General features: G+C 42.0%; 1 protein-coding gene across 5 annotated transcripts; it reads right to left on the bottom strand.

Annotated features, from left to right (window-relative positions):
* Positions 1 to 627: 627 nt before the first annotated feature.
* Positions 628 to 27,174, bottom strand: LOC112257590 (calcium-binding protein 1). 5 transcript variants are annotated; one of them, XM_024431272.2, is made up of 9 exons: positions 26,133 to 27,173; positions 9,641 to 9,805; positions 9,450 to 9,455; positions 8,704 to 8,734; positions 7,788 to 7,931; positions 7,178 to 7,287; positions 6,763 to 6,837; positions 6,558 to 6,630; positions 628 to 1,882 (listed from the first exon to the last, which is right to left on the bottom strand). In XM_024431272.2, the coding sequence occupies exons 1-9, from the start codon at positions 26,826 to 26,828 to the stop codon at positions 1,857 to 1,859; spliced, it is 1,326 nt and encodes a 441-aa protein (XP_024287040.1). In that variant the 5' UTR covers positions 26,829 to 27,173; the 3' UTR covers positions 628 to 1,856. The 5 variants fall into 5 exon arrangements, with proteins under 5 accessions (XP_024287040.1, XP_024287043.1, XP_024287044.1 ...); XM_024431275.2 differs by lacking the exon at positions 26,133 to 27,173 and adding an exon at positions 14,964 to 15,417; XM_024431276.2 differs by lacking the exon at positions 26,133 to 27,173 and adding an exon at positions 14,964 to 15,413 and having other exon boundaries at positions 9,637 to 9,805.

The following is a 27,174-nucleotide window of genomic DNA, read 5'->3' as shown; positions in this document are numbered from 1 at the left end:
GAATTGCAGGAATTAAAACTGTAAAATTGTCTCTCAGCTCCATGCCAAACTGTGTAGAATGGCTGAAATTTGCTTAAAATCTGCAAACTGTTTTCTCCACCAACAAAAAAATAAATTTACATTTCTAGCTAGTAGCAAAGAAGAGGTGACGTGAGAGAGTTTTTTTCGTCCCAAATCTGCCCAAGTTAAGCAGATCATTAATTATTAAGCAAGTGAGGGAGTTTTTTATGGGGGGGGGGGAGAAATGAGTGTCAAAATGAGTTAAGATAAAAGGAATTGCTATTTGCTTAGGTTATTACGAGTGTACAGATATAAGTGTGATGCACGTGTCATCCCAGCAACGTTGAGAAAAAACACTTTATTGGAGTTGTCCCTGTTGAAATTCGAGTCGGTCTATGCATATTCATATTCTCAAAATATTTTGTAAATCAAGGATATTATTTCTGATCTGACAGGTTTTTGCAACCTATAGGCTAATGGGTGTATATCCAGCTAGTTCAGGTCCTGTCTGACTGTTTTCTGCTCTGAATGCAGATAGAGGTCTCACACACACACAAACACACACACACACACACACACACACACACACACGAAGACATACACTCACACACAGTGTTTTTGCAACAAAAATCTTTATTCTCATCTACTATGCTACAAATTGTTTTACTATTTGGCATGCATAGAATCACACAAGGAAGACACATGCAAAGTCACAAATAAGACTGCCTAAGGGAGACTCGCACAACAAAATACACAAGCACTCATACATAAACACTCTCATCAGTACATAAATACACACACACACACACATTCTCACACAGGATCCAGTGTTATGTTGATCACCACAATAATATACTGTGTATATGTTTGTTTGTGGTGCACATTGTTTATTTGCATGGGGAGTGACAGTGTGTCTGGTTAAATCATAAGTGGAGCATGCATTCTTAGTATTCATGCAAGACAATGTGCAAAACTGTGTATAGGGTTGGCCCGAAGAAACCAATTAATTATGATTGCTACCGCATTCCCCAGAGTATTCGGTTCTCAAGAAACAGACCTTCCATTTATCAAAGCAGGTACCCATCTATGTTCAAAACTCGTATAATGTAACTCGATATGTGTTGATAAAAATAAAATCTAAAAAAGTGCATCCGTGGTAATACATGGCATGTAATTCAAGATAGAGCCAGCATATGCCATGGGTTTGACACTAACTGTACAGTAGCTTAAGACATATGAAATCTTACAGGAAAGGATAATTGAGGTGCACAAACACACATGAACGCACACACAAACAACACATATTTTGAGAGTTGGTACACTGATATAATAATATTGCCACTAAAAAGTTTATTTTAGGAGTCCAAAGTCCCAGAGGGGAATATGCTGCTTTAGACTAGTTATAGGAGACGTTGGCATAAGTAAGAAAGTGTTGAAAATGTAAATGTGTCTCCTTTACTTTGCTACAGCATTAACCAACCATTGCAATGAGTGTAAGTAGCTCAAACATCACATTGCTCTTTAGACCCTGTAAACACCTAGATATGTTTTCTCTAATATCTGAAATGTACAATGTAAAACTGTGGGAGGCTGGCTGTTGTTCTGTTTTGCTCTTAGAGACAGCAGTAACAGCATCATCATGATCACTGATGTTGTTCCTTCAGCTTCTGTGCATGTCTTCAGATGTGGCAGTAGCAGAGCGGGGTTGATATGTCGTTTCTCCTTCTGTAGTTCAGAAGTCTGAGGTAAGAGGTCTGTCGGTAAGGCCTCTGCCATCACTGCCTCTCCTTCACTTCTTCTTCTCCTTCTCATCCTCTCTTACCAGGAAAGGAACCAGTCGGCATCATGACCTACACTCAGCGAGACATCATGCGCACAAACTCTGAGGGAGATTCGTAAAAGAGAGAGATTAATAAAACTGAGAGACATTAATTCAACAACAGGGAAAGAGTGTGAACATGATTCACATAAAGTTTAGTGGCTGATCCCCAACTGGTGAATTTGGCCCACGGGTGATTTTATTTGCCCCCCCTATAAAAGACTGTAAAACACCAGCAGATCAGCTCCAAGAGATTTTAATTTTGTAAATCTGTTCCATAGTATTCCCACGCATAATAGAGAGATACTGTATGTGTGATCAAAAACAAATGTAAGCAGTGTTTGAAATTATGATGTTTCAGTCAAATGTTATATGTTTGGGCTTCTTGCAGTCAATTTGCAGTCTACAAATGATTTGTAATTATGTCCTAACGTGTAGGGAATGCATGGTACTGAAGGTCACAGTGCTTTTAAGAACTGTATGTGCTGCTATCAGCCAATAAAAATAAATACATTTTCATAGCAACGATTCTATTTCTAAATGAGCACTGTGGATTATAAATATGAATGTATTTAGAGCGTAAGACGTGTGGGCGAAACTAACGTTTGGAGAACGCAGAGCATACGGATGACTCTAGTAAGAATACCAGCACATTGCTATTTTTGTCCCACTGGCAGTATGCTTCCCTTGTTCTCCTGGTAATCTGTGAGGTGACATAATCCTTTGGTGTGGAGATAATCTGACAGACAGCCTGACTCCCTTCATCCTCCCACCTCGCTCTTAGCATGATGCTAGAGTATCAGCCTGCCTCAAAACTGTATCGGTGGGGATTGGCACTGAGAGAGTGTGTATATGCATGTGTTTGGGTATGTGTGTGTGTGACGGGATTATTGTGACGGGATTATTGGCATAGCCATAGGAGGGTGCTACAGCACCCCCTGAAAAATCGGAATAAAAAAATATATATATTAGCAGCCCGATATATCTGTCTGCAACGCCAGCACTGGCAAAAAGATTTGTTTGATGTGTTTCCTACCATTCCCTTTTATTCATTCTAGCCATTACAATGAGCCTGTCCTCCAACAACCTCCTCTGGACTGTATATATGAATGGACAAAGCCATCAATCATGTGACACCATTCATTCCTATTTGAACACTCAATAGCGCATTGAAGCCAAATTAAGGTTTAGATGGCATATCATGAAGACATAACATGTGCAGTTTGAGCTATTCTAGGTAGTGACGTTGTAGGCTTGATCAGTGCTGCTGACTCTCATTGAGGAACTCAATTTGAAGGCTGACCGGGTACTGCAGTCTCCCATTAGCAACTCAATTATCCTTATAACTCCTTCTGTGTGCAATTTTCAAATAATTGGTTCAAGGATCTATATCTGGTGTATTAGAAGCAATTATTGGTATCATGATCGTCTTCAATTTTTTTTTGTTATTTACACAAAGTTTGACCAAGAAGATTGCCATTTTTCCATATACTACAGTATAGTGGGGCATCCTGTTTTCTGCTAACTGCAATACCGCAGTGGCCATTGAACTTCTATGGCTTCAATGAAAGGGGGCTGTCATCCTCCCCTGATATGAACAGTGGACCATGACAGGGGTTTGTCAAGCGCTGCAATATCATACAACGAAATAATAATGAACATAAAGTGGATTCGGAAAGTATTCAGACCCTTTGACTTTTTCCACATTTTGTTACATTACAGCCTCATTCCAAAATTAATTAAATTACATTTTTCCTCATCAATCTACACATAATACCACATAATGACAATGCGAAAAATAGATTTTTAGAAATGCTTTCAAATGTATATAAAAAAGAAAAACATAAATACCTTATTTGCTAAATGATTCAGACCCTTTGCTATGAGACTCGAAATAGAGCTCAGCTGCATACTGTTTCCATTGATCATCCTTGAGATGTTTCTACAACTTGATTGGAGTCCGCCTGTGGTAAATTCCATTGATTGGACATGATTTGGAAAGGCACACACCTGTCTATATAAGGTCCCACAGTTGACAGTGCATGTCAGAGAAAAAAGAGAAAAAACTAAGCCATGAGGTCGAAGGACTTGTCTTGTACAGCTCCGAGACAGGATTGTGTCGAAGCACAGATCTGGGGAAGGGTACCAAAACATTGAAGGTCCCCAAGAAGTGGCCTCCATCATTCTTAAATGGAAGAAGTTTGGAACCACCAAGACTCTTCTTAGAGCTGGCCACCCGGCCAAACTGAGCAATCGGGGGAGAAGGGTCTTGGTTAGGGAGGTGACCAAGAACCCGATGGTCACTCTGACAGAGCTCCAGATTTCCTCTGTGGAGATGGGACAACCATCTCTGCAGCACTCCACCAATCAGGATTTTATGGTAGAGTGGCCAGACGGAAGCCACTCCGCAGTAAAAGGCACATGACAGCCCGCTTGGAGTTTGCCAAAAGGTACCTAAAGAATCTCAGACCATGAGAAACAAGATTATCTGGTCTGATAAAACCAAGATTTAACTCTTTGGCCTGAATGCCAAGCATCACGTCTGGAGGAACCCTGGCACCATCCCTACGCTGAAACCTGGCACCATCCCTACGCTGAGGCCTGGTGGTGGCAGCATCATGCTGTGGTGATATTATTCAGCAGCAGGGACTGTAAGACTAGACAAGATTGAGGGAAAGATGAACGGAGCAAAGTACAGAGAGATCCTTGAGGAAAACCTGCTCCAGAGTGCTCAGGACCTCAGACTGGTGTGAAGGTTCACCTTCCAACAGGACAACAACATGAAGCACACAGCCAAGACAACGAAGGAGTGGCTTCAAGACAAGTCTCTGAAAGTCCTTGAGTGGCCCAGTCAGAGCCCGGACTTGAACCCGATTGAACATCTCTGGAGACCTGAAAATAGCTGTGCAATGACAATGACACTCCCCATCCAACCTGACAGAGCTGTCATGAGGATGGCCTGTGGACGAGGTTTATGACCCCATCATAAATAGCTTTCTCCCTTTCCTCTCTCTTGACTCTACAGAAGGACTCTTGAAAAGCCTTTGTTAAACATAGAGTCTGGGAACATCAAAAGGTGGGGGGAAAGGAACCATATTTCGGTAATCCAACCAGCTGAAAATATGTGCTGGTACTAAATGAATATGATGCCAGATCAGTTGGCGTCTGAGACATTATTGCTGATGATAGGACGACATAAACTGTATCTTGGAAAGTCTACACATTTTAGTTATCAGATTCACATGGAATTGTTGTGCAATTTCAATGTTTAAATATGAAACTAGTTGTGAAAAGATTAAATGTAATCTAGCTTCTTAATGAGAGAACGGTTTGTCATCGAGTAAACTATGCTCAACTCAGTGGCCCTGTCCATGTGAACAGACATTGGTTATAAACTATGAAACACGCCCTTCTCTCCCCTCCTATATAAAGCCCTTGACGAAAATGTAACTTTCTGTTCCGAGGACGTTAGGGCGACAGTCCTACGTTAAAAGGGCTCAGATAATAAGCTGTTCCAAGGACGTGTGGACTTGAGGTCCCCACGTTGAAAGGACAAAGACCACCTACAGAACTAAGCCAATATTAGAGAACCTAACAAAATTAGCATCAAATTTAATTGTGAAGGTGACGACCTACACCCCGGAAGGATGAATTTCGACTATACCAGCCAGAATATAGCATGAGCTTAAAAGTATGGCAACTTGGTATGAACTTTGAACTCTTATTCACTCCAGAAGTGATACCTCCTAGCCGTTGAGTTAGCAGCAGTCGCTAAAAGTCGGCTAGGAGAGGATGGACAGAGTATCCATTCTACCACGCTCCAGTTCACCACTAGACATTCTTCAGTGGACCAGAGATCCATAAAGGACAAACCGGCCTTCCATCGACGACCAATCTACCGAAGTGCAGCTCAGAGTAAATATTTATTGCATTCTCCTTTTTCAAATGGGCGGTTATTTAGAATGCATAAGATTCTGTATTTACGATAGCATACCTTCTGCCTTTGTTATTCAGTCTTCCCGCTCTTTCACTCAAACCCAACCCCCTCTCTTTGTGTAACCAGCTGTCGTATCTGTTCTGTCCAACAGGGACGTTTTCTTTATGACATAATTTGTAATCAATGTATGATCCATTCTGTGTGATTATTTAGGTATTTAGTAAATAAATAATTAAACCAAATGTTGTATTGCTGATTCAACTTGTTAGCCACGGTTAGTGAAGATACCCAAGAATTTACAACTTTCAGATGAGACTGAATAAAGTGACGATTAAATATTGACTGCTATTGATGCAAAAGATTACTAGGTCTTTAAGGGTTTATTCGGAAGATAACAGCTCTATAAACATTATTTCTAGTTAATTACATTCACCTGATTAGCTTAATCAGGTAATATTAATTACAGATAAATGATTTTAAAGAATAGCATGTCATATCACTTAATCCGGCATAGCCAAAGACACAAAAGCTTTGTATTTTTTATAAATTTGCAAAAATGTATAAAAACCTGTTTTTGCTTTGTCATTATGGGGTATTGTTTGTAGATTGGTGAGGGGGAAAAAACTATTTAATCCATTTTAGGCTGTAACGTAACAAAGGCTGTAACATAATAAGGCTGTAACGTAACAAATATTTGGAAAAAGTCAAGGGGTCTGAATAGTTTACGAATGCACTGTAATACCTGTCAAACAACATCCTACAGGGAGGTGTCTTAGAACCCACTGAGATACTGTAGCTCACCTTCAAAGTCGACATGGCCGTCTCCATTCAGGTCAATGTCCCGTAGGATGTCCTCTAGGTCTCTATGACCAACCTAGTAGAATAGGGAAAGAACCGAGAAAAAGCACTGCTCAAATGTAGGCTACAGTGAGACATGATCAGACAGATGCGTGGACAGGTTGAGTGAAAGACGGAAAAACTCAAAAAGAAGGACCACTTTTCTTACCTGTTGACCTAAAAGTTTCTTCATTGCTTCTCTGAGTTCAGATGTGCTGATCTGGCCATCACCATTTGTGTCAAACTGAGAGAGAAAGAGAGAATATAATAATGAATAATTAACTAGCTAATCATGCAGTATTGTATTCAGCTCTTTCACCAATACTGTCGTCTTTCCTATATTACTAATGAGTTCCCCATACACATGAATGCTTAACCTCACTTAATCAAATTTATATTAGCTTAAATCTTTCTAGCTTTCTTACATCCCCTTTGGATTTTGTTCTTTCTTTCTCTATTATATCATTTATATGTAATTTAAAAAAAAACATTTTTTTAAAGTTCTCCTCACTCTATTCCTATCTCTCGCTGTCTTATTTTTCCATTCCATACCTCCCTTCTCTCTCTCAATCTCTTATCCTCACCTCTTTGAAAGCATCCCTTAGCTCCTTGACCCCGATCATATCTGCTGTTTCAGCCAGAAGTTTGGGCCCCATCAACTCCACAAAGTCCTCAAAGTCCACATGTCCTCCCACTGTGTGATGAAGAGTAAACGTAGGTTGAAGGATGTCAGATATAAATTCACAAAACATGTCACACGAATACATCTACAGGGACATTTGTACAATGTCAGAAATATGCAGCTTTGAAAGAGGAGAGAGAGAGAAAAGACTGGCAAAATTTAAGCTACTGTCATGTCTACATCATATTCAGTCATCAATTTTCTCCAAGCCCAGATAGTATTTATAGAAGCGAATGTTATCTTCTTTTCAAGGTTAATTGTTAAAGGGATCAACATCAGAGGTATTGGACCTTGAATGTTCAGAGCCTCTGTGTGTAATGGTGTGTGCAAGTGTCTTTTAGTGTGTGTTAGTGGAAGGGGACGGGGGGGACAGGGGTACATAGAGCATGAATTAGAGATAGAGAGAAAGAAGGAAGAAAGGACATAATATGATAGTGTAACAAAAGAGAAAAGGATAGAGGAAAATGCAAGAGCATAGAAAAAAGGAACGCAGGACCTCCCATATTACTCACAGTTCATGTTGATCTGCTGGCTCAGTTCTATCAGCTCCATCTCAGTAGGCATGTAGCCCATGGTTCTCATGCAGTTGCCTAGGTCTTTACAGCCAATGAAGCCATCTTTGTCTTTGTCAAACTCTTTAAAAGCCTCGCGCAACTCTGAGAAAGGAAAGCATAGATGGAGAAATATCAATTGTGCTTTTTAATCACATTATAAAAACCATCAGTTGGCTTATTGTTTTACTACACTACAATGAGTGTGGTGTTATAATACACATGACAGGGAGAGTGAGAGGTAAGCTTGAAACAGTCCGCAGGCTGAAAATATTCCAAAGGTACTTAACACGAGAATGAGATTTTACCAAGGTCAGGCAGATCCTTTGTTTGTATGGATCTAAACCAGTAAGGATTGCTCAATGACTGTATATATGAATGTTCAAAGCCATTGATCACATGACACCATTCATTCCTATGTGAAGACTCAATAGTGCATTGAAGCCAAATGAAGTCGGTTAAGATAGCGTCTCATGGAGACACAAAATGAGCAGTTTGAGCTACACTAGGAAGTGACGTTGCAGGTTAACTCAGTGCTGCTCCCTCTCATTGAGTAACGCAGTTGAAGGCCGACTGGGTTACTGCAGGCAGCCATTAGCAACTAAATGATCCTTATCACTTCTGTGTGCGATTTTTAAATAATTGATTCAAGGACCTACATCTGGTGTATTACACAAAGCTTGACCACAAAGATTGCCATTTTTACATTCACTATAATGAGGGATCTAACCTTGCCTACAGTACTGTGGTCAGCCTTGGACTTCGGTTGCTTCAATGAGAGGGGGCAGTTGTTCTCCCCTGGGAATGCTACAGTCCAATATGCAATATGAAAGCTCATTGTAATTCATACTGTTTGCTCCTGTATAATGAAACTTACCATCCATCTCCTCCGGCCTCAGCTCTCTATCCTGTAAAGAATCACAAGTCAGGGTTAGGATCCAGCAAGTGGCATTCCACAATTGATGGCTCATAACAGTACAAAACTCTTGTGTGAGATATCATCAACTTAACAATCGTTATACATCGTAGAGTACTTTTGTTACATGTGCAATCACAGTTTTTTTTGTGTTAAATCATGTAATGATGAACCCAAATGCAACTTAGTTTAGAGCATTTGTTTGATGCTTGAGAAGCCCATCTACTTAGCTGAGAGGTGCATGCCAACTTTGAGGGTTGGTGGTCCTGGGGGAACATAGGATGAAGGAGTTCCATTTGTTCTCTCTTAAGATTAACGTCTAGCCTTTGAATTAGCTCGACCCCACCCCTGCATCCCCTAATAGCATCACAGAACAGAACATATCATCATGACAGGCTATGAACGGTGCCAGTCTACCAAGGAGAGGTCAGTGCACATCTTCCCTTAATGACAATGCCTTGCTACTGAGTCTACTGATCACAGTGAGACTGATACAGACGAAGACAGATGACCTTGTTGCTGCTCCACAGACTTTAGTAAACATTCCGTCAAGGCAATACTACATGGAACACAACGACTTACATTCTATCAGAGTGGCACAAATGGCAGTGAGTGCTAACACTCACACACAGTCGCACACGCTCATATTCACACCAACTGACAAGCATTCTATATGTAGGTTACTGTGGATATTTTGAGTCCATTACCTTCTTCTTTGAGTCCATAAGGAGTGTATTGGTCAACATGGGTGAAAAAGAAGCAGATAAAGACAAAATGTCTGTATGATTGTGTGTAAGTTTGTATGAAAATGTTTGTTTTCTTACATGTAGCTACAAACTGTAAATGTGTCTCTGCATGCATTATGGGCATGTGTCTGTTTGTGTCTGGACTTACGTACAGCCTGCCGGCTCTCAGCGAAGCCCTTGCGTAGAAAGATGCAGGCAGGCCCCAGTACGTTGTGCATGTTGCCTCCATTCTGAGCCATAGCAACTAGTGGCTCAAGATAGGCCCCCCCAGTCCCCTCCTCACAGGACTGCACTGCTCTGTAGTTCTTCTTCTGGTCCTGGGGTCACAGATATCCAGGGTGTGGGGCCAGGAGATAGAGGCGCAGGGGCAGAGACAGGGACACAGACTGTGACTCAGCTTGTGGATGGACAACATGGAGTCAGTCAGCAACAAGGGGCTAGCTGGTATGAGGGTGGGTGTATGGAAGTGGAGGTGGTGGTGGAGAGGCTGAGAACATGTCTGTTAGTCCCTGTGAGTGAGGTCAGAGGTCAGGATAGTAATGGGGCTAGTCAGTCAGTCATGTGGAAGGAACACAGTCAGGGATTGGGTTCAGTGAACGGGGCAATTAATGCCACCCATCCATCCCAAAGATGTCTCCGTACTGCTGAGGACACTGATTTGACTCAGCACACTGCTAGGGTTAGATAATCAAAGAGACACAACAGCTAACTAAGACAATCAGCACAATCCAAGAGAGGGCACGCAGGGAGACCAAACATATATCTGCAAGCCATCCTGCTTTTGACATATGCACAGTGTAATAGTGGCACAATGATCCCTGTGTAAGGAACCCAGACAATGACCACACTCATTATTGGTTAAAAATGTAGGGTTCTCAATACATAATTTTGTCTAAATACCATTTAAATACAGGGTTTTATTCACGACAGGAAAGCCACACGCATATAAAAGAGACGGATGGCTTCGTGCTCATTCCAATTAACCATTGTCCCAATGATGGAAAGAATTAAATACATCCAGCCATTACATTATAATGACTAATTTGTCTGTGGACCAGGGGGCAGTGACAGGCCATACAATGCACAGACCTAATTACAGACAGAGGCACAGGTTCATTAAATAGGAAGGGTGTCACGCCCTGACCTTAGAGAGCCTGTTTATTTCTCTATTTGTTTAGGTCAGGGTGTAATTTGGGTGGGCATTCTAGTTTTCTATTTCTTTGTTGGCCGGGTATGGTTCCCAATCAGAGGCAGCTGTCTATCGTTGTCTCTGGTTGCAAATCATACTTAGGCAGCCTGTTTTCCACCTGAGTTTGTGGGATCTTGATTTTGTATGGGTGCTGTGTAGCCTGCAGAACTTTAGGTTCGGTTAGCTTTTTTTTTGGAGGGGGGGGGTTCATAAAATTAAAGAAAGATGTACACTTTCCACTCTGCGCTTTGGTCTCATTCCGACGACGGATGTAACAAAGGGAACATCGGCCACCATAAGAAACCTTTAAAAGTAAAAAAATAAGGGCCAACCTTTCGGCAGTGTAATGACAGACAAAGAGAAAAGTGGCATCAGTGGACAGAGAGGAGCTGTGGTAAGAGACTAGAATGCTGACTGGCTTATGACAGAAAGTGTCACTATACATGGAACACTGAGCAGTTAACTTAAAGTGGAACTGACAGCATTGTTGGCAGAATAGATGGATGCAGTTTAATGTATGATTGATATAATTCACCAATACATTTCTTGGTAGTCTGAACAATATTGCTATCAGGTTGGTACATTGTTTGCTGCCTCCATTCGGGATGCACTGTTTCAGTTTCAATGTCTCAATATTTTGGTAAAAACTAACAAATGTAACGAAGGCTGGGAATGTAATTTGGTTAGCTAGCAAGAATTTGAACAAATGTTATCCAGTTAGCATATCTCTTGCGTTCGCAAATTCTTTCTGGCTATCTACTCCAATTTCAGAGCACTCTCATCTGAGTGCCAGAACCCAGAATAACTGATACATTTACGTACGCGCAACATCTGAATATGATCGGTGTCAGTAAACGTAGGCAAAAAAAGTAATAGTAAACGCTATAGGTAACATATAAAGAGCCCAACTAACTCTGCTAGGGGGAGTAAAATGGTCAGTGAGGTGTTCTCTCATTTGTGTCTGTAAGTAGCTAGCTAGCAAGCTAACCATCTTTAGCCAGTAAGCTTGGGTGCTTGGTTGGGACAAGCATGCATTGGCAGAAAAGCTCCAGAAGGCTACAATTCCCCATCGTTTATCAGTGCAATTTTGAAGGCCAACTAGCTGAAAAGGTTTGATAGGGTTTATAAAATGTTCCTTAGTTAGATTTTCTCTCATCTTGCTCTGGCTAGCATTAGTTGTTAATCTTGTTGGTGCATAACTGAGGGAGAGAGAGCCTACCTTTTCATGTTGTTTGATCAAAAGAACTGTAAAGTTCCCAAATTTAAGACGACTCCCGTGGTATTTAGATTTTTGCAGAAATCCATTCAGGTGTATTTTGTGGCATTTGGCGAATATGTTCTAATGGTCTAAAGTCATGCTGTTGCAACTTCCTGTAAACACACTGTCCAGTTAAAAGTTAATGATGGCAGGCCTGTGTGACAAATGGCTTATTTGCCTACTGTAGCCCTGATTGGCTATGGCTCACCGGTCTGCGTAGACTCCGGTCCTGGACAAGACAGAAGTTTTTATTAGGTTTTATTGATGCAGTGTCTTAATTGTCCAAACTTACGGCCGCTTTCCCACTCTATAATGCTATAGAATTTTCACAAAAGCTGTATTTTACGTAATTCCCAAACATTCTAAGAATTTATGAAAACGTGAAAATGGCCATATCTAAGTGCTCGCCTGTCAGAAAATATAACAAAATAAATAAAGTGTCATATTCTTCCTGGGGTTGTATATGAACAGATTTTAATAAGATGTAATGTTGCTAAAATGCTGTCAGTTGATCTTTGAGGACAAATATGAAAAGAGATGCATGCCAAGTGTGCCAAACTGTCATTAAGGCAAAGGGTGGTTACTTTGAATAATGTGTTTAACCATTTTTTTTGGTTACTACATGATTCCATATGTATTATTTCATAGTTTTGATGTCTGACAATTATTTTACAATGTAGAAAATAGTACAAATAAAGAAAAACCCTTGAATGAGTAGGTGTGTTCAAACTTTTGACTGGTAAATTACTGTATCTCTATATGACATGCCTCTAATGTGAACTGATTCAGGAAACTAGGCATATGAATTTGTTCTTAACCGACTTGCCTAGTTAAAAATTGGTTCAATGAACGCTTTTGTCTATTTCAGCTGGTCAATCTGTGTTGGTAATAGTGATGTACGCGGCTTTTTTTTTATGTAGCTGCATAAGTGTTGCTCTCCACTTTCTGGAGGATCGAGTTTTGAAATCAGTGGAAATAGAGTACGATAGCTAAAGAGATGGGAAAACACATGTTTCCAGATTACGTCTTCAAACTAAGGACATTTTTAGCATGGGTCGGTGACAGGGAGACGCGTCCATCATGCATGATGATGTATACGGGTAAGCTTAGCTAGCTACATTTTAAGATATTACACGTTTCTAATTTTGACCAAGTGGTTTCATTTCAAGCTAAAGTGTACTGTTAGCTAGCGTTAGCTAACGTTAGGTGGCTGGCTCATAAACTAACGTGATGTGTGTGATCGTACACGTTGTTTACCTAACTAGGTTCCTTGTTTACTTAGGTAGCTAGCTACATGTCTTAAGCTAAAGTGTACAATACCCGTTGACTATGGCCAGTGTCAGTAAACATCGGCAAAAAAACAATGAAATTGTTGTAAGCAGAGCTGGTTAGGCTGTTTTCATGTTATCCAGAGGTAAACAAATCATCGGCCAGAGCATCAAGCGAGCGCTCTGAATGCAACAAGATGGGTGGGGCTAAAGCTTAAGAGGGTGTGAACAATGCTGAATGGGTGTAGACGAAGAAGAGCTCTCTCACCGAAACACTAAAATGCCATTTTCTCAAAAGTGAGTTTACAAGTTTATCAACTTTCAAAGCAGAATTATTTTCCCATTGTTCCTCAAATGCAGTGTATGATATACCATTTTGTATCTCTGAGTTGGGTTTTGAGAATAAGGAGAGAGGGCACAAGGAGTATGAATGAGATGCTCCCCCTCTATCCCTACCCATTTTCCAGACCCCCCCCACACACACACACACACTGCATTTGCCCTCCAATGTACATGACCTTCACACTCCATTTGTTACAGTGGCATTTCCAGCGCCAGCTCCTGCCCTGCTACACAGGGCACATCAGCAAGTGATACACGAAGCAGTGCTGATTATTTGATGGTCCATTGTGTCACCAACCTCTACTACTGTTTAAAAAAAACGTATTACATTGAAATGACAGCTAAAACAATATTCTAATGTGAGAAGCAGTAACTTCCCTAGCTACAAGATGGCTTCAACAGTTGCTTGTCATATTGTACTGTACACGCTCAAGGATGTACAGCTGCTGAAGGGGATGAATCTCACTGATGCGTGGTGAAGCAATGCTCCCACTGAACATGAAATCCTGTCTTTACTGTGCAGTTACTAGATGGCTAAAGATCTATGGCTGTCATTGTTGATCCTTCTGTTAAATCACTGAATTATTGTTGCACATGGACTAATCATATACTACTGGCAGATAATGTAAAAATCCCTTCATGATAAGTCCAATATATCCATTCTATAGTCCATTTATAGTACAATGAACATTAACTGGTTGGAAACCCAACCTGCGTTGTGCAGGGCGTCTGTTAAGATCAGGCTAAAATCCATCATGCTCCTGCAGGCATGGTTCAAGACTATAGCGCCACCTGTTGGTATGTCTGCGCCACATAATCCCCTCTGAAAATGTGAAGTGTTGATGCTTGAAACATGTGGTTGATCATTACAGGAGCCTGCTCAGTGACACCACTCATCGCAGCTATCGGATTCAAGAACAACACAAGACACTGTCTACTACACTAAGGACTCCCACACAGTCACTCCAGCACAACTGTTATATTCACATCTATGACAAATAAATATGTAAAAACAGTCACAATGTAGTCCTAATGCGTGGTAGAGTTCATATAGTCCATGTACAACTATACTGTCGTCTTCCTGTCCACAAAATATTTCAGGCTTCACAGTCAGTATTCTACGCTGGTCAGCTGACTATTTTAGTCCTTGAGGTTCAGTGGGGTTGATGAGACCATAGCATGAGACACTAGGTTGTCCTGTCTCCTCTAATATTCACAACTAGTCTGTAACAGCGAGAGCACAGCTCCTCAGACCAGAAGACTGACAGAGATGCCCCACAGTCAATACAAAAAAAATCCATGTCCAGTGTGGTCCAATATCCTCCAGTCAAGTTAAGGACAGAGTGAGACAGACATGCACCACAGACAGTCAGGGGTTCAGGTGGTCCACAGCCAGAACACAGTACACAAAACCTTACCTTCTTGGAGAAGTGAGATTTGACTGAGTTCCCCATGGTAAAGTCCCTCTCGGTGTGTGTTGTGTGTCTAACCGTGTCTGTGTTAGTATGTCTGTGTGGTGTGTGTGCATGTGTATGCGTGTGTGTTTGCATGTGCATGTGTTTCTATGCATGCATGGGATAAAGAGTAAGGAGGTTCAGTGGGTCACAAACTAAGACAAAAGGGAATTTAGGGGGAGAGAGAGACAGAGAGAAAGAAAGAGCGGGAAAGTGAGGTTCCACAAGATCCACAGAAGACCTAGAGGGAAGGACACTGGGAGTCACGGTGAGAGAGGTAGAGAGGGAAGAGGGGAGGTAAACTGAAATGGAGGAAAGCAAAGAAATGCAACAAAGAATGAAAGATCAGAGAGACAAAGACATGAGAGGGAGAGGAGGCAGGCATGCGTGTCTTAGCGAGATGCAAGCGCTCAAAGTAGAAAATGCAAGATTGCTTATTCATTAGCTCACCATCCTCTCTCTCCCTCAGCCTCTCTCTTTTTCTCCCTCCCCCTCTCGTCTCTCCCTCACTCTGTTGCACAGTTTCAAACCATCTCTACAAAGCGAGAGAGTGACAAAGAAGCTTGTTCGGACAAGCATATTACCTTCCCCCGAGCAAGATACTGGAGACAGTAATCCAAACACACACGCGCGCATACACTCGATTAAACACACTCACGGATGTGGGGCTGTGGAGCTAAAAATATAACACACCCTCTCTCTCTCTTCCCCCTCTCTTTTTCCCTCCCTCTTTCCCCTATTTCCCCTCTCCCCCTTCTCTCTCCCTCCTGTCTCCCCTCCTCTCTCTCCCCCTCTCTTTCCCCTCCTCTCTCCCTCCCCTCCTCTCTCTCTCTCTGCTTCTCTCTCCTCCTCTCTCCCCCTCCTCTCATCCCCCTCTCCCTCTCTCTCTCCCCTCCTCTCTCTCCCGCTTTCTCTTACACACGTATGCACATACACAGAAGAGTATGTTCCTCACAAAGTAATTTTAAGCTAGAAGGGACAGTAATTGAGATCAAAGCTCTTCAAAATACACAAGAATTTAACATAAAAGGCATGTGGATGATGGACCACACACACACATGCATACATGTACAACACACACCACAAATCACTGCACACTTGTTATATATCTACAGGGTTCTGAGCATTTAGGCAATAAGCACCACATGTATGCTGATAGCAATCTATGCAATCACCTGCAGTGGCTGCCACTGGTCAATCGTTTCCCATAGTTACACACACCAAGGTCCTTTCTCTCGTCTATCCTCTACCTCTTTTATTCATTTATTCTTTGTCTGCCTCTCTGTTCTACTCCTGATGATTCATCCAGCCTCTCACCGGAGGCTCATTGTGAACATCAGAACACATCAGAACACATCAGAAATCAGACACAGGAGCCGTTGGCTCTCATAATGTCAGCCCAGTGTGTGCACAGGCATAACACACACACACACACACACACACCTGTTTATGTGCCAATTCAAATAAACAATAACGCTCACTGTGTTCACCTCTTGATATACACTCATCCATACAACATCCCTCTATATGTTCCTTTCATAACAAGGCACAGTCAGCACACAAAGGAAAGCATGCATTAGTATATTCATACCCACATTCACACACATGCAGACACATACAGTTTGCCACGGGAGAGACATGCCACTAATTCTAAGAGGAAATTTGATGTTAATAATTGCTTTTGCAGTTTAATGAAGATTTGAGGTCAAAGTTAATCCCATTTGATCCAGTGCCATCTAGTGAGCTAAATGGCTTGGGAGAGGAGGGAGAGGAGTCTGGACTGGTAGGGCTGGTAGCATCATCTCTCATGATTCTGCCATGGCATGTCTTTTTTCTCATTCCATGTATGTACTATACTACAGTACTGTATGTGAGTGTGGGTTCATTCTGTAACCTCCATATGATGATGAATATATCTGCCTTTACAGTCCATTTTTAGTTCCTCATCCAATTACCTATAATTATTACCGTATTATAATGCTACCTTAATATTCCCATCAATATTCACAAGTCAGATACAGATGTTCTTCAGAGATATTACATTAATAATGTACTTTATACCTTATATGTTAGTTTCATCTGGGGTAGATATTGAAGAATGGATAACCCATATGTCTGGCTCCTTATGGAGGAGAGAAGAGGAGGATTCAGTCAGTGACCTGTAAACAGCCCAAGTAGGGAGAGATTATGGTGATGACACACCATATAAACCCCTGAGTTGACATAACAGCCTTTTTAATTAAAAGTCTGAAAAATGTATTTGGTTAAATAGGTTGTTATTTTTATGGCAATGAAAGTATCATCTTTCATTTGAAACTAATTTATTCCATGCTAGGAATAGTTAAGTGAGAAGCTAATGAAAAGATTTCTCCTTTTTCTAAAGGAGAATGGATGGGGAGGAGTTTGTCGTCAACATTTCAAATAGCATAGCACATAGTATCATGATACAACCTTAGCCAATATTACTATTCTCTTCTTCTGCCTTTTGCCTCTGTGTCCCCTTTCACTCTCTCTCCTTTCCCTGTTTCCCTGTCTCCCTGATTTCCTCTTCCAGTGGCTACGGACAGCCTCAGGTTCCCATGAATATTCATCATTAGCACTCACACACATAAACACACACATGCGCACAGACACACACGTCTTTACACAGTCTCTTGAATTTCACGGTCTAATCCTTCACATTTCAATGGGGATTTAACTGAATAGTGAAAATGTCTACCTCCTTCACAACCATCCATTAATGGACTGTATAAATAGCCATCTGTGGCTATAAATAGTCTTTGGGCTATACACATATTGAAGACAGAAATTACAGTTGATACGACAATACTTATACATGTATCATGGCAGCTTGTCCACACCTCCTTTTCACTTCCCTTTACCACCCAGTCCTTTCATTTTTCTCTCTCTTTCCTGTCATCCATGCTCTCTCTCTTTCTCATCATCCATGCTCTCTCTCTTTCCCGTCATCCATGCTCTCTCTCTTTCTCATCATCCATGCTCTCTTTCTTTCCCGTCATCCATGCTCTCTTTCTTTCCCGTCATCCATGCTCTCTCTCTTTCTCATCATCCATGCTCTCTTTCTTTCCCGTCATCCATGCTCTCTTTCTTTCTCATCATCCATGCTCTCTTTCTTTCCCGTCATCCATGCTCTCTTTCTTTCCCGTCATCCATGCTCTCTCTCTTTCTCATCATCCATGCTCTCTTTCTTTCCCGTCATCCATGCTCTCTTTCTTTCCCGTCATCCATGCTCTCTCTCTTTCCCGTCATCCATGCTCTCTCTCTTTCCCGTCATCCATGCTCTCTCTCTTTCCCCGTCATCCATGCTCTCTCTCTTTCCCGTCATCCATGCTCTCTCTCTTTCCCGTCATCCATGCTCTCTCTCTTTCTCATCATCCATGCTCTCTTTCTTTCCCGTCATCCATGCTCTCTTTCTTTCCCGTCATCCATGCTCTCTTTCTTTCCCGTCATCCATGCTCTCTCTCTTTCCCGTCATCCATGCTCTCTCTCTTTCCCGTCATCCATGCTCTCTCTCTTTCCCGTCATCCATGCTCTCTCTCTTTCCCGTCATCCATGCTCTCTCTCTTTCCCGTCATCCATGCTCTCTCTCTTTCCCGTCATCCATGCTCTCTTTCTTTCCCGTCATCCATGCTCTCTCTCTTTCCCGTCATCCATGCTCTCTTTCTTTCCCGTCATCCATGCTCTCTCTCCATTTTCTCTGCCCCCTCTTTCCCTTTCAGACCTCATCAAGGTCAGTATGACCTGGCAGGAGAGAGGGAGGGAGAGATGGAGAGGAAGACAGGGAATGATGGAGCGAGGGTCAGAGAACTAATAAAAAAGGGAAAGGAATGAGACTTACAAAGGAGAGAGAGAGAGAGAGATGACATTTGAAATGTCTATTCCTTTAGCACTTTGGGAGTGTAATGTTTACTGTTCTTTTTTTGAGAGAGAGAGAGAGAGAGAGAGAGGGAGAGAGAGAGAGAGAGTGGGGGGGTCCATAGAGTGAAATAGGAAATTATTCAGTGGAATAGTGACAAGGGAAGGTAGGGAGGAGGGAGCATACCACCAGCAGGAAAAGGAGGCTTTAGCTGTGCTTTTACTGGAGAGGTTTCCTTGCTGTCACGCTCATTGAAATGATTGGACCAAGGCGCAGCGTGCGTAGAGTTCCACATATTTTAATCAATTGAAACTCACCAAACAAAACAATAAAGCACAAACGAAACGTGAAGCTAACAGTGCTACTAGGCAACTATACATAGACAAGATCCCACAAATCGCAATGGGGAAAATGGCTACCTAAATATGATCCCCAATCAGAGACAACGATAAACAGCTATCTCTGATTGGGAATCATACCAGGCCAACATAAACCATTAATCACCTAGATGACCCACCCTAGTCACTATCACGCCCCAACCAACAGAGAATAAACAGCTCTCTATGGTCAGGGCGTGACACGTGCATTATCTCCAGAGCTGTCAAATGCTCCGTGACCAAGGAGCTGAAGGGGAAAAATAAAGTTCTGTATTTCCCTTACATAACCTAGGTCTGTTAGCATGACTGCCTTCCCACATAGCTCAGAATCTTCCTCCTATTTATCCAATTCCTTCACTCTTTAAATTCCTGTCACCCCTGTGGCTGCTCGTATGACACACAGAGGTTGGGTTTGCGAACTGTGAATTTGCTAATGTGGGATTGGCAGGATCATTACCCTAATACACACACACACACACACACACACACACACACACACACACACACACACACACACACACACACATCATTATCACACAATCACATACACAAGTTTATTAATGAGTGTAACTTATCTCAAGCTGGGTAAACTGGATAAGAACCGACACCGCCTGTTATCAAATACTGTTGTACACATAAATTAAGAGTTTATTTCCAAAATAATATAGCCACCTACTTTTCACTTGTTTTTTCATCAGAAATTATTGCTTATGGGTACCTTCATCTGTGTGTAAAATATTACTGTTCTTAGAGTTTTTATTCATAGATTTGAGATGTTTATGAACATTTATTTTTTTGCAAAACCCTATACTGTATTTACATTTGTTTCGCTGGAATGGAATGTTCGAATCCTGTATATTTGACTGTAATATGTGATTGTCTCACCTAGCTATCTTAAGATGAATGCACTTACTGTAAGTTGCCCTGGATAAGAGCATCTGCTAAATGGCACAAATAGCAAATGTAACTGTTTTACATACAGATCTCATATTCCTGTATTTAATTATTATTTTTAAACATATTTGAAATATTGATTTCACAAATGATAAGTTTGTAATTGACTGTGTAAAACCTAGGAGTACTACTTATTTCTCTGAGAGTGAGGCAGATAAATAGCATCAAGTGATAGATTTTAAACAAATGCACTGCATGACCAATTGTCAGCCCCCTTTGCTGCTATAACAGCCTCCACTCTTCTGGGAAGGCTTTCCACTAGATGTTGGAACATTGCTGCGAGGACTTGCTTCCATTCAGCCACAAGAGCATTAGTGAAGTCGGGCACTGTTGTTTGACGATTAGGTCTAGCTTGCATTCGGTGTTCCAATTCATCCCAAAGGTGTTTAATGGGGTTATGGCTAGGGCTCTGTGCAGGCCAGTCAAGTTCTTCCACACCAATCTCAACAAACAATTTCTGTATCAACCTAGCTTTGTGCATGGGGGCATTGTCATGCTGAAACAGGAAAGGGCATTCCCCAATATGTTGCCACAAAGTTGGAAGCACAAAATTGTCTAGAATGTCATTGTATGCTTTAGCGTTAAGATTCACTGGAACTAAGAGGCCTAGCCCGAATGATGAAAAACAGCCCCAGACCATTATTCCTCCTTCACCAAACTTTACAGTTGGCAGTATGCATACGGGCAGGTAGCGTTCTCCTGGCATCCGCCAAACCCATATTCGTCTGTCAGACTGCCAGATGGAGAAGCATGAAGCATCACTACAAAGAACACATTTCCACTGTGCCAGAGTCCAATGGCGGCGAGCTTTACACTACTCCAGCCGACGCTTGGCATTGCACATGGTGAGGCTTGTGTGTGGCTGCTTGGTCATGGAAACCCATTTCATGAAGCTCCCGACTAACAGTTCTTGTGCTGGACGTTGCTTCCAACGGATGTGACTAATATAGCCGAATCCACTCATTTGAACGGGTGTCCATATACATTTGTATATATAGTGGACATGTCTGTCATTGAAGAACGCCATGATTAGACAGTGTGTGTTTTTTACCAACATTTCTCTTTTATTTAATTTTACCATGCACCTGCAACAAAGATAGCTCAGATGTGCAAATGCCTTTTGCATTTTGTACCCAAATTTCTGAAAATGTATGCCCCCTCCTCATTCAATTCAATGTCTATTCCACGTTGGTTCATTGAAATGACGTGGAAACAACGTTGATTCAACCAGTGTGTGCCCAGTGGGGAGTGTAATGATGAATATGGAGAGTATAGTGTAATGATGTTATCATTCATAACTGATGAAAATTGGTGTTTTATTTATAGCTATGCATGAATTCATACGTCTAGACAGGGATATTGTATTTATATCAGGATCTTCCTTTATTGATAGGAATCATTCATCATTAAACACTATTTTCATGTCCAGTTCTCACAATGCCCCCTCCTCATCACTTTACTCACAATGCCCCCTCCTCATCACTTTCCTCATAACGCCCCCTCCTCATCACATTCCTCATAATGCACCCCTCCTCATCCCTTTACTCAAAACGCACCCCTCCTCATCCCTTTATTCATAATGCCCACCAACTATTCCCTTTCCTCATAATGCCCCTCCTCATCTCATTCTTCATAATGCCCCCTCCCTCATCCCTTTCCTCATAATACCCTCCTCGTCACATTCTTCATAATGCCCCCTCCTCATCCCTTTCCTCATAATGCCCCCTCATCCCTTTTCTCATAATGCCCTCCTCATCACATTCTTCATAATGCCCCTCCTCATCACATTCTTCATAATGCCCCCTCCTCATCCCTTTCCTCATAATGCCCCTCCTCATCACATTCTTCAAAATGCCCCCTCCTCATCCCTTTCCTCATAACGCCCCCTCCTCATCCCCTTTACTCATAATGCCCCCTCCTCATCCCCTTTACTCATAATGCCCCCTCCTCATCACTTTCCTCATAACGTCCCCCTCCTCATCCCCTTTCTCATAATGCCCCCTCCTTAAAACTTTCCTCATAACGCCCCCTCCTCATCCCTTTACTCATAATGCCCCCTCCTCATCCCCTTTACTCATAATGCCCCCTCCTCATCACTTTCCTCATAACGTCCCCTCCTCATCCCTTTCCATAATGCCCCCTCCTTAAAACTTTCCTCATAATGCCCCCTCCTCATCCCTTTACTCATAATGCCCCCTCCTCATCCCTTTACTCATAATGCCCCCTCCTCATCACTTTCCTCATAACGCCCCCTCCTCATCCCCTTTCTCATAATGCCCCCTCCTTAAAACTTTCCTCATAATGCCCCTCTCCTCATCCTTCTTCTCTTTCTTTTTTTAATTTTTTAAAAATTTATTTAACTAGGCAAGTCAGTTAAGTACAAATTGTTATTTAAATGGCGGCCTTCCCCGGATTATGCTGGGCCAATTGTGCACCTTCCTATTTGACTCCCAATCATGGCCGGTTGTGATACAGCCTGGAACGCCTCCCTCCTCATCCCTTTACTCACAATTCCCTCCTCCTCATCATTTTCTCATGACACCCCCCCCTCATCACTTTCCTCATAATGCCCCCCTCATCGCTTTCCTCATAATGCCCCTTCCTCATCCCTTTACTAATAGCCCTTCTATTTCAGCAATTCCTTCTGATGAAAATGAAAGTGAAAGTGTAGGCTCTGCCCTAATTTATGTGCTCTCTATCATCATAGCATGACAAATGTCCCAAGACGATGCCCAAGGACCAGTCAGCCCTTCCTCCATCAAGGGGCCAACATCTTTCTCTACAGTATCCAGAGGACTGACTATTAAATGTGTGATAGAATAATACTATAGTGTCTATGTTTAGTATATATCAATAGAACTCTGAAGCTAGCTACAGTATATGGATGTATGATCTCTGTGGTTCCTTATAGTTGTTCAGATTAATACTCTGCCCACCCCCACAGGTCATCACACATAGATGTGACCCCCTTCCTAGAGGCTTCCTTTACAGGTTTGATCTGATTGGATATCTTAGTTTTACTACCTTTTCGTTTGGTCTCTGGATTGGACAACAATTTATTTTGAATACAAACAAGTCATATCTGGTATAAATGGAATGAATGTCTGTTCTCTCATCTTGATATTTTCTAATTTCCTAGACTTCTATCCCTCTGGCCTAGTAGGCATCTCTTAGTTCATGCTTTGTCTTGTAACTTAACCTTAGGACATATATGCCTAGAATTATGTTTTGTTAATAATGTCAGTATTGCCTTGTAATTTTTTTAAGCTTTATGCCTTGTATGTGAATCCATTCAATTTATAAAGTTATTTAATAATACTTGCATTTTGCCTTCACTTCTCATGACCATTCCTTGATCTTACTCAGCTAAACGCCTAATGCTTGCTTGCATATTTTCCTCACGTGTGCTCCCTCTACAGCCTGTAGGTCACCAGGCTGCTCGTTAGGGCGCACACCTGTCACCAGCGTTAGGTGCATAATGACACTCACCTAGACTCCATCACCTCCTCGATTACCTGCTCTATATATGTCACTCCCTTTAGTTTATTCTTGTTTCTGTTCCTGATCCATGTCGGTGCACTGTTTGTGTTTTCTTGTTTTGTTCTTTTATTTATTAAATGTATTCACTCAATGAACTTGCTTACCTACTTTCAGAGCACATCGTTAAAATTGTAATTATCTTTATGGAGTCAGATATAGTTTTAATAGACTTTGTCCATTAATTGAATAGTCTTATTACAGGTCGCATGTAAGGTACATATACACATATCAAATATTACCCTGCTACAAAAGCATGCTATTTATATGGATGCTTGAGATAATGTGTTTTCTTATGCAGGAATCCCTGCTTTAGTCACCAATTTGCAAACTGGCTTTGTCAGTTAACGCGTTAGCCAAAGGATTTGAATATTTTTACTACCACACGAATGGCTGTTCTCCTCCACTCTCTCATAATCAGGTCTTGGGAGTGTTATATTTAGCTTCCACTGGCAGAGAATGAGTTCTGTAGGGAGACCTTGATGTTACATAAGAAAAATATGAAATATAGAATGTCAGTGGGTACATTCTCACTCCATATCAAAAGATTTATTCAAAGTATACTTGTGCCAGTGCCAATAAAAATATATGATAAGATAGATATGATATGTAAATGTCACCTAATAGATTATCACAACCAAAGATCCAAACACACGCATGCACCTATGTGCACACACAGGCAAGTGTACACACACACACACACACATCTTTGTATCAGACAAACAGAACATCTTGCAATATCTAGACAACACCACACAACTCTCATTTGACTTGAAACTTTGCTATTATGTAATTGGACACAAACGCTGCATATCCAGTTATAGATCTGATCCTACTGAAATAGTCAGAGCTTTCTGACAAGTCTCTGACTTACAGTAACTAGCATCAAGTGACAGTCCTCTTGCATACTTTTTCTGCTCAAAAACTCCTCCAGCTGAGCAATTTCACAGCCAAGTGAGTGAGAAATAGACAGATATTGTCATTAAAGGTCCTTCAATATTCCCATTTCAAAGCACAATGACTGGATAGAGTGATAGAGGGCTACTGCATCGTGTCTCACTGTGGAGCAGATTGAGATACTGTAGGCACTATAGAGCACAGCAGTGCTGCATAGATTGGGGTTTGCTGCCTAGAACTCCTGTGACTGATTGAAGCTCTGGCCTTGTTTGAGTGAAGTTATTTCTGGCACACATTAACACATGGGAAACGTGTTGTCTCCTTCTGAGCTTTCTATCTCCCTTAGCACTGAAACTAATATCTCAGCGCCACGGGAAGAAAACAATGGATAGCCTATGGAGAGCAACAGAGGCACTATAGGAACAGGGTTATTTGATGAGGACTTTGAAGAGGACCTTTGTATTAGTAGAGGGTAGATGGAGAGGCACACTTCTTTTGCCATCCACAATCACCTGTCTATCTTCCGGTGTAAGGCCCCAAAATCTGACAAAGATTATACCTTTTCCATCCATAAACCTTGATGTGAGTGTGAGTTACCACAAATAGCTGTGTGTGTGTGTGTGTGTGTGTTCAGCACAATACAATTTCCACAGGATTGGAAAGTTGATCCACCTGCCATTGCTCAGGTGACAAACATGATGAGAGTATCCTTCATATCAACACACATGACAGTCTGCCACCCCCTCCATCAAACTAATTACCAGATACACAGATAAGTGAAATTTGGACTCAAAACATATCTACATTTTTGATATGGTCAGCTGGGGTGAATGGGTGTCAGGTCACATTTGGCTTGGGTTCCTGCTCTACCTGTCCCTCACGTTTGACCCTATCCTACCAACCTGACAATGTGAAGCATTCTCATTTTGTCATGCTTGAGCTGTCTAAGCTATTTAATCTGACCTATCGGCTACTACTCATATCTATCCAACGGTCTTGTTTCAAATACATTGGAATCTTTTAGGAAAAATCTTTGGGGAATGTTATAGTGCACTGTGCAGTTGGAAAAATCCATCATCCCAGCCTTCTGTTGTCACGCATCCTATAGCTATTGCAACTACCTGCTCTGAACGAAAGGGTCATCCTTAATTTCTGTGTTGTGAATTACTGTTTAATGGTGTTACACAACAAAACACCTACGTGTTTATCCGTGCATAATAGAGCCTTAATGCCGAAATGCATGAAATGGTCAATTGTGTAAATTAAATTGAATATTTTTGCATTTAGAAATTATAATTCAAATTGACCCTTGAAATAAAAGTGAGTTTAGGTCGCGCGGCGTTTTTGCCAAATGCACATAAATGAATTGGCTATTGTGACTAATAATCCCCAGTCTACTTGTTGAATCCTTGAGCTGATTTTGAATGTTTGTTCGAGAGTAGGCAGGCTAATCAATGTGTTGTAGTGCTGTCTAGACACGGATTTACCTACCTGCCCGAAGACTGATTTCACTATCGGATGCAGATTTGAGTCATGTTCGGGTGGAGCTGTGCTGAGTCTTTTGGCGGTGCGGCTGGTAAGGGGACCGGGCACTGGCGTGGACGATACCGGTGGGTCAGAGTTTAAACTCGTGGACGACCCAGCAATTATTCTGTCCTTTGATTCAAAAAAGTACGCAGTGTCGTCGGATTGTTTTGTATAGGATGGAGTTGGCGAGGACCTCCGGTCCGGACGTGCGTTCCCGTGGTGATGCGCAGGCGGCAGGTCACATTTGGAGGTGTTGTGATGATGGTGGTGGTGTGGGTGGAGGTGTCTGGACGACTTACTGCGGTCTTTCCCACTGCGATCCATCCGCTCTCTCATTTCTTCCTGTCTGTAGCCGTCATCGTAGTGGTTGCTGTGTTGTTGGAAGTGGTGGGAATGTCCCCGTTTATCACCTCCATTCCTGTCTGTCCTGCCACCGGCATGCCTCGGTTGACAAAGCGGTCTGCGCGCGCTTGCCTCGCACTCATCGCTCCAACACGGCTCGTCAGGTACACCGCTACCTCCTTCGGGTTGGTGATGGTGACTGCGGTGGCTGCGCGACCCATGATGCTCGGAATGATGTGCGGATCTGCGACTCACCGGTACCGCTGAGGATCTCAACAGAGAGGTCGTAGATTCGCTCTTGGGAAGAGAGGAGCTCATTGCTGTGTGCTGTTCTTTTTACCTTGATGTATTACTTTGTGCAGATACCAGGGCAAGACTGAAGGTCGTGTGAAGACAGTTGCAGGTGCTGGGCATTTAGCCGGTATACTGTGTAGTCAGGGCAGTCTATTGGATCCCCTCTCAGTAACCTATTCGCGCGTCTCTACAGCCTAGGCTACAGTGCAAACTAGGAACACCCACCCACTGCGAAATGATAAAGTTCTGAATGCCACCTGCTCGCTCTATTGTATAGATGCGAGGCTACGTGTCATACGAAGTGACGAATCAGTCGCTTCTATACACGCGCAGAACGCATCAGTGAATTTGGGTGGCTTTGGAAATGGAT

This window comes from Oncorhynchus tshawytscha, linkage group LG09 (genome assembly GCF_018296145.1).
Source record: "Oncorhynchus tshawytscha isolate Ot180627B linkage group LG09, Otsh_v2.0, whole genome shotgun sequence".
Classification (NCBI taxonomy): Eukaryota; Metazoa; Chordata; class Actinopteri; order Salmoniformes; family Salmonidae; genus Oncorhynchus; species Oncorhynchus tshawytscha.
Note: the sequence above shows the minus strand (reverse complement) of the source record. Positions and strands in the feature narration are given on the sequence as shown.